The sequence below is a fragment of the Labrus mixtus genome, chromosome 23 (genome assembly GCF_963584025.1).
Source record: "Labrus mixtus chromosome 23, fLabMix1.1, whole genome shotgun sequence".
Lineage (NCBI taxonomy): Eukaryota > Metazoa > Chordata > Actinopteri > Labriformes > Labridae > Labrus > Labrus mixtus.
This window is the reverse complement of record NC_083634.1, coordinates 13,919,030-13,931,796: the sequence shown is the minus strand read 5'-3', so window position 1 is coordinate 13,931,796 and position 12,767 is coordinate 13,919,030. Positions and strand designations below refer to the sequence as shown.

The following is a 12,767-nucleotide window of genomic DNA, read 5'->3' as shown; positions in this document are numbered from 1 at the left end:
TTTGGTGATCTGTTTTCAGTAACCCCAAAAAGTTCTATTGCCCTAAGCAATCAACATGACATCGGTTATTACGCGTTAGGTCAAAAGAAGGTTTCCAAACACATTAAACAGCTGCAGTTTGTAGCATATGACCATAAACATGAACCAATCTGCCCTCAGCAGATTTGACAAGGTGGATTAGAAAAATATGACTCATGTTAAAATGAAGGCCAGGATTAAACCAACTCAGCTGTATTTGTCAAATACATGAAGAATAACAGTCATAAAGTTGCACTGTGTGAATTCAAAAGTTCAGTCTAATAATATTTGAATTATTGTTATAGTTCAGCAACATTAATGCACGACACATTTAAAACTAAAACTACCTGTGTACTCTATTTACTGAATGTGTTGCTCATATCTTAAAGTTCATAAGATACAGTTACCTTACCAACCACTAATCCAGCTGTTAGACACAGTCTGGCTATCTGCACTCAATATAAACAACACCCTAAAAGCACCACTAAGAGTCATGAGTCATTGTCTGAAAAGGACATCAAACATTTACTGAGCACTTACTGAAAAACAAAGCTGTAACCAACTTTCAGTAAACATGGAAGTGAAGAGATGAAATGACTCACCAAAAAAAAAAAAAAGAAGTTCACCATCCTCCTCTGGCTCATCTCAATCTGTAAAGTTCTTCCTCTGATAATTTGATGCTGCTTGATCAAATGGTCCTAACATTTCCAAAATAAACCAAACGTTGGTTTAGCTTCTGTTTATTTATTTTTTTACCACAAAGGCCGACCCAAACAGCTGATCTGTAGGGTAATTCAGGCATGCAGTGTGCTTAGGTTGAAAAAGCACAGTGTCAAAGAAAAAGGCTAACATAAGCTTCATTCAGATTGATTAAATAAATATCCAAAGAGTTGCACTGTGTATCTTTTGTGTTAGTACTCGAGCCAGGTGTTTTGCTTTCACCTTCTACTTTGCATCTTGAATGATCTATTGATAAATATTTCATACAAACCAACCTCAAAAAAATCCTAATTTCACTTCACTCTCTCCTGTAACACTAATAACATCACCAAACAGTGATGCCCTAAATGTCCGGACACACCCTGGAGTACACCTCTACCTCACCAATGACGAGTAACAGAGGTTATGCTCCTTGCTTTTTTTAGGCCAGTTTCCTATTCTTTATCATTTATTGGTATCTACGTTCACTGCGCAAGTGGCCAAACAGACGCCATGATGTCACATTAATATTTGCAGTGCAGATACAGTGGTGTTATAAAGCGCAGTGTGACAATAAACATGAGCTCTTGCTGCTGTTCGTCCCTCAGGGCACCCTTCAGTCTGAATGGGTTTCTTTTCTAGGCTCATCTTTGCTGCGGAAACCGTTAATAATCACACAGGGAGAAAAGTGTCTGAGAGGAGGAAGCAAATACTTTAATAACCCATAAAACAACACAGCAACAGAGCCATTAAGACATGCTGTGTTCCAAGTATGATGTGTGATTGTGCTTCAGAAGGAAAAACATCCCAAACTCCTCTTCTCTCCACCTAAAAATTGAACCCGCAGCAGCGTGCAACAGGTTCACATCCATTCTCTGGAGCCGGCAGAAACCGCTCTGAACTGTGCAGAAAGCATGACACACCACAGCATCACAGGGTGAGAGACTCATTTAGACACAATCCAGTTCAGTGACACAGTGTCCATAAGTGAGCTCACAGTATCCAGGCAAAAAAGGAAGGAAGACAAGGTCGTTACTCAACCGTGAGAGTGTCATTTTATACGTGGAATTTAAATGTTCTACACTTGAGACAGTGATTAGGATGTTCCCCCGACCGCACACACACAGACGAGCATACTTCTAAAGTATCCTGATGTGACCCTGCTGCATGCATTATGCATACACATGCCGACAAACCCCTCTCACTTCCCAATTCTGTTACATGCTCTCTTTATTTCTTTTAATTTCTTGCTTTCTTTATGATCCCCCTGCTTCCATCTCCATTACCTATTTCACTCTTTTGTAATCATTTTTCAATACTTTCCCTCACCTCACTTTAGTTCCTGCTGTCCTCTGTCTCCCCCATCTGAGTTACAGAGCGGTAATCAGTGCTGTGCAGTGTTCTCTGCCTCCGTTATCTCCCTCCCTCTCTCTGCTTTCATGCTTCTCCCTTCACCCCCGCTTCTTTTTTTTTTTTTTTTTTTTTTTTTACATTGTCTCTATATCCTCCTCCTCCTCTCCTTCCCTCCCTCTCATAGGGACAAAGCAATTAACAGCACTTTACATGTCGATTTCACTCCCTCAGAGTCCCCGCTCAGAGTCCTCGCGCTTCTCTCTTCCACTCCCCCAGCATCTCCCACATTATCGCTCTAAACCGAGGAAATGGTGAAAGCAGCACTTCTCTGGTTAACTCATTCGTCTTTAAGCTGTCGGTTTATTAATTCAGGCAGCCAGTGTGCAAACATGTGCATCTTAAAGTCATACATATCACACTGGAGCAGTTGAACAATGATAAATATTCAAGCGGCCCTTGTGTTTATTTGACACAGCATTTACTGCCTATTCTCATCCATCATGTATGAATTTGATTCAAGAGGGATTTTCAGGTTTAGCTGTCATCAAACATACCAGAGATTATACTCACACGACACAAAGCATGGATATATTCGACACACTCACAACCGCTCCACCCAGAGAGGGAGGCAGGTGAGCTAACACATTTAGCGTCTGGTTAACCCCCCCCCCCCTCATCTCCTCATCTCCTCTTTCTTCATCTGTCTCTGTTCAGTTTCTCTTGTTCTCCTTGAATCTCCTCGTGTCTCATCTGTCTCCATCTGTGTGTCTTGGTTTGCTCTCATCGTCTCATCAACCACAAACTGTGTGTGTGGCTGTCTTTCTAGAACGATGTTTATCTGTGTTGCTGCTTAGGATGCCTGTACAAGTTTATAAACGCAAACATGTGTGTTTGTCTCCTGCGTTACCGAGTTTGTGCTACTAATGAGTTGTATATTGATGGCACTTTGTCACTGCCAAGAAGCCATCTAAATGACTGATAGAAGTACGTGCATGCGCTTCTGTGCCTGCAAGTCTGTGATATACACACACATGGAAAAGTGGTGCAGAGATTGATGATATGAGAGTTTAACCAGCCATCCAGAATAAACAATGCCCTATTTCCCTCCTGCATGTTTACCAAACAGCCGAATGCCAACATGTACAGCTTTTCTCCACATTTAAAGGCTAGCGGGGTTAAATCAACCTCTGAATCCCAGAAACGAAGTTATGTCATCACACTAGCAGAGAAATCATGTTCAAACAACTCAATAATGGTGATTTAGTTTTCTTCAATCATTTCTAATCAAAGCACTTTCTTAAGTGTGATGTTTGCCCATTTAGATCTCTCCTCAGGAAACTGGAGGCCTGTAGAAAGAAGATAGATAACTCTGGAAAATGGTTTGCTTAGCAGTATCCACCACCAAGTCTGTTACAAACTCTTATACAGTATGTGTCGAATTGATACGTAGCAACAGACACTTTGAGCTCAGTGAAGTACTGACACAGTGAGAGAGAGAGAGAGAGAGATATTCCAGTTGTGTCCAAGGTCTGCAGATAAATCTGAGGGGTCAGGAGATGATAAATGAGAGGAAAGTCATAAAAAAAGGTGTGATCTTTTCTAAGCTAAAGCTCAAGAACTGATGAGAAACTACATGTCAGATATACAGTATGTTCTTCAGAAAATACACGTATTACAAAATGATACCCAAGGTAAGTATGCATGTGATAAGTTGTTTCCCACATAATACACCTGCATCTCTGTACTTAGGAAGGCCCCAAAATGAAAAACATGTTCGCACATGCCCTTTCAGTATGAAGTCCATTTAGATAAGAATATATGGAGGATACTAGGAATACTTGCAGTAAGTTTTCTTGTCTACTTTTCTTCAAGAGTTTGGAGCAAAGATTTAAACTGGCCAGTATGTGTTAGTTCAATATGAAGCAGGAGCCAGCATCCAGTTATCTTTCATTTGAAAATGTACCGACAATAAAGGTAAAAACTCATCCATAAACAGTGACAGCAATTCATCCTCACTCCCTTTTTGTGCCAATTCGATGCATTTTTCTGATTGCCGTAAAAGGCTAAATTCGATGTTGAATTTAGACATTTCCACAACAGCTGCAGTAAAGTTTTACAACGTTTCCACAGATTTATAAAGAGTCAGAACTCTTTTTGTTGTGTTGGACTGAGTCAGGTCAATCTCATTTGGTAGAAACCTGGATCCGTCTGTTGTCCACTTCCTGAAATCCTTGTATGTAAAGTGCAGAGTCTGCTGCGATGTAGAACCACCCCGTCATTTATTCCTTTAAGCTAAGGCTGACATGTCACAATGGAAACATAAATAAATGCTACACAAATGATGCTCTCAAACAGACGTGGAAATGGACCTAATTACTGACTGGCTTGGCAGGCAGCTGGATTTGAGGAGAATCCACATGCACATTAATTTCACATTAATTTCACAGTAGCTCACTTCCTCTCCACGATCACAGGGGAAGCACACAAACACTCTTTAGATTCGCTTTAAGACTAAAAAGTAAACAAGCTTGTCACTGAGTTGTTTGTTTTAGGAGCTAAATTTGTCTTCATAAAATGTTTGTCATCATTAGCCAGAAAATCAATGTAGAGCTTTTTCTGTCAAGAATTAGCACATGTTTTTTCCTTTTGCAGTTATCAGCTTTAAAACACCTTACCTGGCTGCTGCAGAATATCATTAATATAAACAAAAAAATCTGTGTATGTCTGAAGGATCACAAAATATCACAGATTTACTAAAGACTCATGTGGGCAAAGTGACAAACACACTTACTGTCTGGAAGTAATTGACCTGCACTACAGTTTGGGTTTATCTAAACCTTTCTGCTGTTTAACCCATTTCAAGTCTAAAGTTTGAATGACTTAATATAATTAGTAAGAGTTTTCAGAAGATGAGCTTCTGGCAGATTATATAGCAGTAAATGTATCTGCTGACATTGGGGTTTCTCCTGCTGACTACTTTGAAAACGAGCACCCTAAGGTGGGCTTTTAATTCCTAACTTTTTCTCCCTATATTCCATGTCATATATATTCCTAATCTGAAAAAAAAATCCAAAATGGGTTTGTAATGATCACAAAGTCCTTTTATTCTTTGTCTTAAAAAGGCAGAAACTCTGCATGTTGCTAGTTGATTGACTATTATATTGATCTTTTTTTTTGTTTGTTTGTTGCAGGCATTGCTCTGGAGAAGGTGTTTGACTACAGTGAATACTGGGAAGTAGCCAGAGGCCTGTATGCTCCGTTCGACTGCACGGCCACCATGAAATCTGGCAACGCTGATGTCTATGAGAACGAGATACCCGGAGGACAGTACACCAACCTTCACTTCCAGGTACGCTGAATTATTCTGGTCTTTGTTTACTGTGTTCTGTGTAACAGATCGATCTGAAAGCTGAAGAGGTAAAAAAAAAAGCCATCTCTGGATTAGGTTAAAACAGAATCATATCAGTGTAAGACTGCGTTTATATTTGTTGAAAATGACTCGTAGTCAATCCATCTCTAAAGGATCTGAGCCCTTCTTAAACTGACTCAGGAAGTTGTGCATCAGTTTTTATCAGATTTAGTTTTTGAACATGCCTGCAGTGTATAGGCTTTGTGAAATATTTGTGTTTCTCTTTAGAGCTACAGTACTGCAAATGCAACAGTTATGGAAAAAAGAAATCAGTGACTGCAGTCTTTTGATGTTTACTCTTGATGTGTGTGTATTCAGTATTTTACAATCAGTTCCCTGATTTCTATGTACTGTCCTATCTCTCCAATAAAGGCATAAAAAGCCCCAAAAATGAATATTGGGAGAAAAAAAAATACATTGGTGCACATCCCGGAGTACAATGGTGACCTGTTCATATCAAAAAATAAATCTAAAAATAGTAAATCTAAAATCTGTGGATGTCATAATGTAAATTATAGCCTTAAATCACATGTTGACCCAGAATAAGCCAGAATGCCTTCACTGTTTATTCTTAAAAGAAATACTTAAAGATGAATTCAACTCGACTCATCCATGCTGTTGCTTGTTTCTTGTTGCTCATTCCAGGCTCACAGCATGGGCCTGGGAAACAAGTTCAAGGAGGTGAAGAAGGCCTACACTGAGGCCAACAAACTGCTGGGAGACCTCATTAAGGTGAGCATGTGACTTCTCAGTTAGTTTTACCGCCGACTTTATCTGACTGGTTTGGGTATAGCTGCCTGTTTCTGCTGATCTGCCTCTCTTTCTGTGCTTGACTGAGCCAAACGATCCCAGATTACGCTCGGTATATCCACTGTTCCCTGCTGTCCGGATTCACTTCCAGCCTTCACTGTCTGGTTGACCTTCCCTGACTTCCTCAGCCTCTGCTGGGAGTTTTTTTTGTTTTGTACTCTCTCCACCATTTTATAGACCTGCCCTTTTATTAGCCATAGATCATTTATTCAACCAAGGACATTTAACTTTTACTGCACAAGGATTTCTTTACCCTCAGACCTGCCTGGTCATTTAACTTTGGTAATTAAAAAGAAGTTGTTGGTTAGTTTCTATAACTCTGTATTCTGTTTCTTGTATTCCCCCACTTTGAGTAAATGGGTAGAAACTCCACTGAACTAGTTTTAGGTAGATTTCTGGCACATTATTCTGAGGCACAGAAAAGGAGCTCTTTTTACTAATTCTGCAGTCAACACTCCCATTCTCAAAAATTCACCTCCATCCAGCTTTCTCTTTTTTTCATTATCTTTCATTAATTCCTTTGTTTTCCCCTTTCATTATTTACCATCACAGCTCGGTAATAGATTCATCCCTCTTTCACTGTGTTCACGCTCGCCATGTAATTATTTTCTCCTCTATTTTGCATTCTCTTTCTCTATCAAGCCGCCCTGTTTTTGTTTTGTCTCACCTTTCTCCTTCTCATTCCACTGCTGCTTGCCCAGCATTTATTCCCCAGACATCTCTCTTATTTTGCTCTCTCTGTCGTAGCAGCCATGCTCCCATGGATTCCCTATTACTCTATCTACTCCTTTTTTTTTTCTCTCTCTTTTGCTCTCACTCAATCCTCCTTCTCGGGTTCCCCACCCTTATTTCTTTTTCTTCCCTGTTTTCCTCATCAATTCCACCCCTCCTCTCCTCTCCCCAAACTCTCGATCAATTCAATTAAGACTCGGTGGGCTTCAGTGCACAAGCCAATGTTAGCTTAATGTGCCTGCAGGTCCTGCTATGCCCTCTGTTGTATCCTGTTAGCTTGACAATGGCAGCGTCTCTCACACTGTTGGCTTGTCGATAAGGCAGAGGGAGTGTGCTAGTCAGATATAGATATAAAGTCCACACACCACCCGCCGTGCTGACAGTCAGCAGAGAAGCCAGGGTCTATACGATGAGTGTTTCTCCCACACATGAACATACACACACACACAGCAGTACAAAGGCCATATCTTAGCCGCTCAGAGAGCTGGGTTGAAGGATTGTGCTTCTCAGGGTCATTAATCTCCACAACACTTCACACCAAATGTACAAAAAAAATGAGGGATATTTACAGGACTGTTTTTTTTATCAAGGGAAACCAGCTCCTACCAAACACAAAATAAGACAAACGACTGTAATTATAACTCTTAGGAAAGAAAAAAAAGCTTCATTTAATCATCATTGGACCAAAATGTTTAACATTAAGAAGATTTCTTACTTTTCTTGACACATTTTTCTCATCACATGAGGGAAGAAATCAAGATATTTGTACAAGACGTCAAAGAATTGACAGAACAGTTGATGAGAAATGAAGGAGAAGCTCAGGCTTACAGGCTCATTAGCTTCTACTTAATTCCAGCTGACATCAAAGAAACTAAGGAGACGGTGTGACTCGCGAGATTTATGACGTAAAAATGTTCATAAGCCAAACTGTTTCTTAGTTTAATATTCTTTCCTAATGTGAAGCCGAGTCAATCTTTAATTTGTAAAGCGCCAACTCAAAACAAATGTTATCTCATGACGCGCTACAAAAAGTGCAGGTACTGTAGTATTTACAGAGACACATCATTAACCAGCAATTAACAACAAAGTTACAGCGGCATGTGAAAACTTTCACAGGCAGAAACCCCGAGAAGAATCGGACTCATGTTGATAAGCCATCTGCCAAAACTGTGCTGGGGCCGGAAAGTGGGATAAAGGGAGACGCAGGAAGAAGGACAGAGACAAACAGAGCATAATTATTAAGACAGATTTAGAGCTGCAATGTTGGTAATAATGCTAAAAGTGTGTGTAGTATAAGCAGTTACAGCTAAATATGATAATAGACAGTCTAACATTCACAACTGTTATTGTTTCTGTTAATTATAGAGTGAAATCACAGCACTGCCTGTTGAGCATCCAGTGCAAATTCAACAAATCTGCCAAAATTCAAGTGGTTATATTTACAACTGTGAGGCCCTCTTTTCAGAAGAATCAAGGTGTTTCACATAGACACTTAGTTTTTGTCACCATTAATGTTGATGTAATTATTCTGCTGATACATTTTGAGGTGAGAAAATGGTCCTCTGTGCCTCTCATGTAGACGTGTGTGTAAACAACAGCAGGGGAAAATGATGAGTGACAGTGATTGTTTGCTAGAGTCAAGAAGTTGAAACAGTCAGGGCTGAGTGATGAGGCACGAGGGGTTAAAAGGCATGGATTTAACCTCTGTACATTTAGAAAAACTACATTGAAAGGGAAGTGCAAAAACTCAGGTCATTTAGTATTCACAGGTTGTGGACAACTATAAGTGTGGTCAAGCCTGTTTGAATGTATGAATATACTGAGGATGATTTTTTTCTTCTCAGTGGACTGTTGCAGCTACAATGATCTGAGCTTCTTCATTATGTGAGGACTGAGGAGTTTTAAAATTTATTAAAGAGGCTCAAACTCACATATGCAAATTAGATTTTCTGTGCTTTCAAAGATTAAATATTCACCAACTTATCTTAAATATGTCATTGTTTTATGAAGGTAATGTTGTATTTACTCTTTTAAAATGGATGAGTCAGGTGGAATGAGGTGCTGCTCGTTCTGTCCCCTCATCGTCCCCCTGCTCACACAGTGCTTTTTCTTCAAGTCAATTATTATTTATATGAGGCCAGATAAATCACAGCAGAAGTTATTCTAGCTTTCTTAACATTCACTCTGGATAGTATGATTTAAAGAGACCTAATAATTCAACAATCACACTCACAGTCATCTTTTCAGGGAGCTAATACAAAAAAGTAATGTCTTCTGGTTCTGAAGCTATAATCGTTTTTAGCTAGAGGGTGTATTTGCTGAAGCAACAGAAAAATCAGACAAAACATACATGTGAAGATGCCTACAGGCGCTGATTTAATGATGTAATCTCTGAAAATGCTACAGTCAACCTCTCTGATGCACCGTAGATGTCTGTATGGATTGCGGTTTCAAGTCAATAACCGTCATACAATTTAAATGGATAGCATGAAGGTTTTACAAATGGTTCAGCTTAGCAGGGAATAAAGGGAAATACATATCAGGTAGTGCTCGTTCTGATTGTATGAGTACAGATCGTTCTTTTCGGGATGGTTTGGTCTATGCAATGCAAGAAAGCAGGAAGGAAAATGTCAATCACAAGTTCCTGGAGCTGGGGGATCTGTTACTCTGGTGAGATGAGAAGAGTAATATCACACTTCTATGTGTTGAAAGCCATGAGGTTTCCAAGCAAGCAGCAGAGACTCCAGACAATCACAACCGAAAACCAGGAAATGGGAGCAGCGTTCAATTTGAGAACTATTTCCACACACAAGTTTTTCACTGAAGTAAAGAAACCGGACTTAAGGTGTTGACTTAAAGGTACTGGTAGGTGGATTGTGTTCCCTTTTGCCAGGCTAGCCTTCCCCCTCTGCACCCAGTCTTTATGCTAAGCTAAGCTCGTCTCATCCTACTTACATCCTACATCCTCTTTTGCAAAAAAAAGTCCAATACTTGTTGAAAAATGTTTGATTGCTGCTCTAATATAACACTAAAACAAATGAGTTCACCAGTCAATCAAATAATATCTCCCGCCCATCAGTGTCAGCTTCATTTGTTTTATCATAAGAAGAGTGTTCAACTGTCTAGTTTGATTTTGGAAAACTTTCAAACTAGTATTTTTTTAATGGGAGCCAACTGCAGACGTCTTTCTCCTCTTCTTCTGCTTTGAACTTTTCTTCTTCCCCTTTTCTTTCATGCATCTTGATTTCTGTGAACATGGGCGTGTCTGTCTAAGCAGCCGAGCATGTTTTTGTGTGCGTGTGCTCTCTCTCTCTCTCTCTCTTTCTCCTTTAGCCAACTTACACTCTCACTTTTCTCTTGCAATTACAGGCACGTCTTCACTCTCCCACTTACCCACACACATGTCTCTTACTTTGAGGTGGAGCCCCCCTTCTCGTATTGCCCGTGGGGCTGCAGATGTCTATTGCACTTGTCTGTTTGCCTCTGTCTCTCCTCCCCTCGGTTCATTTGTCCAGCCCATCCTTTCTCACTCCCTTACTCCTCCTGTCATTCCCTTCATCACCCTGGCTGCCGTCTCTCCCTCTCCACTTTGCTATAATCACATCTCCACCACTGCTCCCTCCCACTTTTCCTCATTTCGATTACACTTCCTTCATGTATCCCTAATCTTTCTATTGCTTCTCCGCTCCTCCTCGTCCCCCTCTCTCCGAGTCTCTCGTTATCTCTTCTCTCTCCTGTCTCCTCCTCTGCTGACAGGTACCATTCTTCACTCCGCTCCTGGCTCTGTTGGCTACCATTATAGCGAGTGTACGTGTTGTGTGTGTGTGTGTGGTTTTTCAACACACACACACACACACACTCACTGAAGCACACAAACTGTTCCTGATGTTATAATCATTTACCCATTAGGGGAGTTCAGGTTTGGATACAGTTGTGTATCCAAACAAATAGTGGCAAAATAGAAAAGCATGTGACATACAAGCACATGTGAATAACCCCCCTTCCTTCACACACACACACACACACACACACACACACACACACACACACACACACACACTCCACTGTACCAGATTGCTGCTGCCTGTAGTGTGGAGTCATCGGGATCACTTTGGTTAGAGGTGTACATTAGTGAAAGTGAGAAAGCTGGACAGAAGGCATTAGCCGAGTAGGGTGAGAGAGAAAAGTAGCAGCAAGTAGAAGAGTCAGTCAGCATGGAGAGCTGGAGGTGGACCAGGATTTTAGGTCTTACGTGTTAAGTGTTAATCTGAGCCTGCGAGAGGGACCACATGAGGTTACAGACAAGAGTTAAGTGATGTGGGAGAGACACGCAAAGATCCCAGTGCTGAGTGCTTCTGCATGCTTGCAGAATTTAGAAAGGTATTAATGCTGCTGTCCAGTTATTCATGTGTGAATTCTGTCATATCATATTAGTAAAGCTGAGCTGGAATGAGAATCTACACAGAAAGCCAAAGTCCGCTCGATGTGTCTTTTCAAAGATGATGCGTACATTTATGATAAAAAAAAATGAACGATGAGCGGGATAGTTCAGGTCTCTGGATAGTTAAATCTTATTAATCAGACATGCTAATTTAAAAAACAAAAGCCTGAATGTTGCTTTTGTCCTTTAAACTGATTCGGTCAGCTCGTAGCTTTAACGGGATGTTTTTATATTATCGCCCAACAAATATTTGCTGATTCCATATTGAATAACAACTTTGCTTCTCGTATGGCCTATTTTTCGTTCAGAGGGTTCAAGGGGGATGACTTGCGTCGGTCCATCTGATGAAAGTGAAGCAAAATACGGTGGTTTTATTGTGCTGCTCCAGAAATTACAAGCATTGCTCTTGTTAATAGAAAAGCAACTCCACGGATGATTTCAAAAACATTAATGCTTCTTCAAAATGTAGTTTCATCAGCTTTTTTCTGTCCCAAAAAAAAAAACAACGAGGCACTTAATGACACGATCTTATCAGTGAGAGTGAGAGGGATCAGCGGTGAGGAGCGCTGAGCTGCACTTCACAGCAACAGAGGAAATCAGATATTTTCAACTCTGCACAACCAGGGTGTGATTTACTTCAGCCCTCGTCTACAAATGTAGAAAAGCTCACACGTCATGTGTGGCTCACACACAGTTCCAAATAAGATTTCCTTCTCCTCTCCTTGTGGCAACCCAGAGTGTTGGAGCAGGGTGATTCATCAGCAGAGATTGATAATGAGAGTTACACTCTTGATGTTACTGTGGATCCAGAAAGAAAGGTGTTGGCTGAAGGATGGAGGAAAAGAGGAACGGATGATGGAGGGAGGTGATTCATGAGGACGCGGGAAAGACTTAACAGTTTGACTTTTAGATCGAAGATGGTAGTTAGGAGAGTTGGAGTTGGATGGAGCATGACGGATGGTTCATGGAGACAACTAATAGAAGAGTTACAATTTTTAACTAGCAGTGAAAAAGTAAGAGAAATGGACTCTGGGAACAGAAAGTTTAAACAATGGAGAAAAGACAGGTTGGAGGTACATAAGGAATGCACCATCGTGTAGTTTCCTTGTGTTGGAGATAGCTTTGGAGTAAGTGCTTTTGACTTCTGTTCCAGAGCTGTACCAACGTAATGGTCTCTACAGGGGTTTCAACAGCCCATTCGAGTCCCTTAAGCTTCTCTGCAAACAGTCATTCTGTCAAAACAATGTATCATTATCACCTCTATTCACAAACATAATCAAAACCGAGTCATAGGTAGCGCAGCAG

The 12,767-nt window shown here is 40.5% G+C and overlaps 1 protein-coding gene across 3 annotated transcripts in view; it reads left to right on the top strand.

Annotated features, from left to right (window-relative positions):
• The window catches only part of LOC132958292 (pyruvate carboxylase, mitochondrial-like), a 275,195-nt gene that overhangs the window by 239,738 nt on the left and 22,690 nt on the right, over window positions 1-12,767 (top strand). For all 3 annotated transcript variants that reach the window (XM_061031022.1, XM_061031024.1, XM_061031023.1), the window contains exons 20-21: window positions 5,262-5,419; window positions 6,125-6,211. In XM_061031022.1, the coding sequence (XP_060887005.1) occupies window positions 5,262-5,419; window positions 6,125-6,211 (245 nt within the window). The remainder of the gene's footprint in view (window positions 1-5,261; window positions 5,420-6,124; window positions 6,212-12,767) is intronic.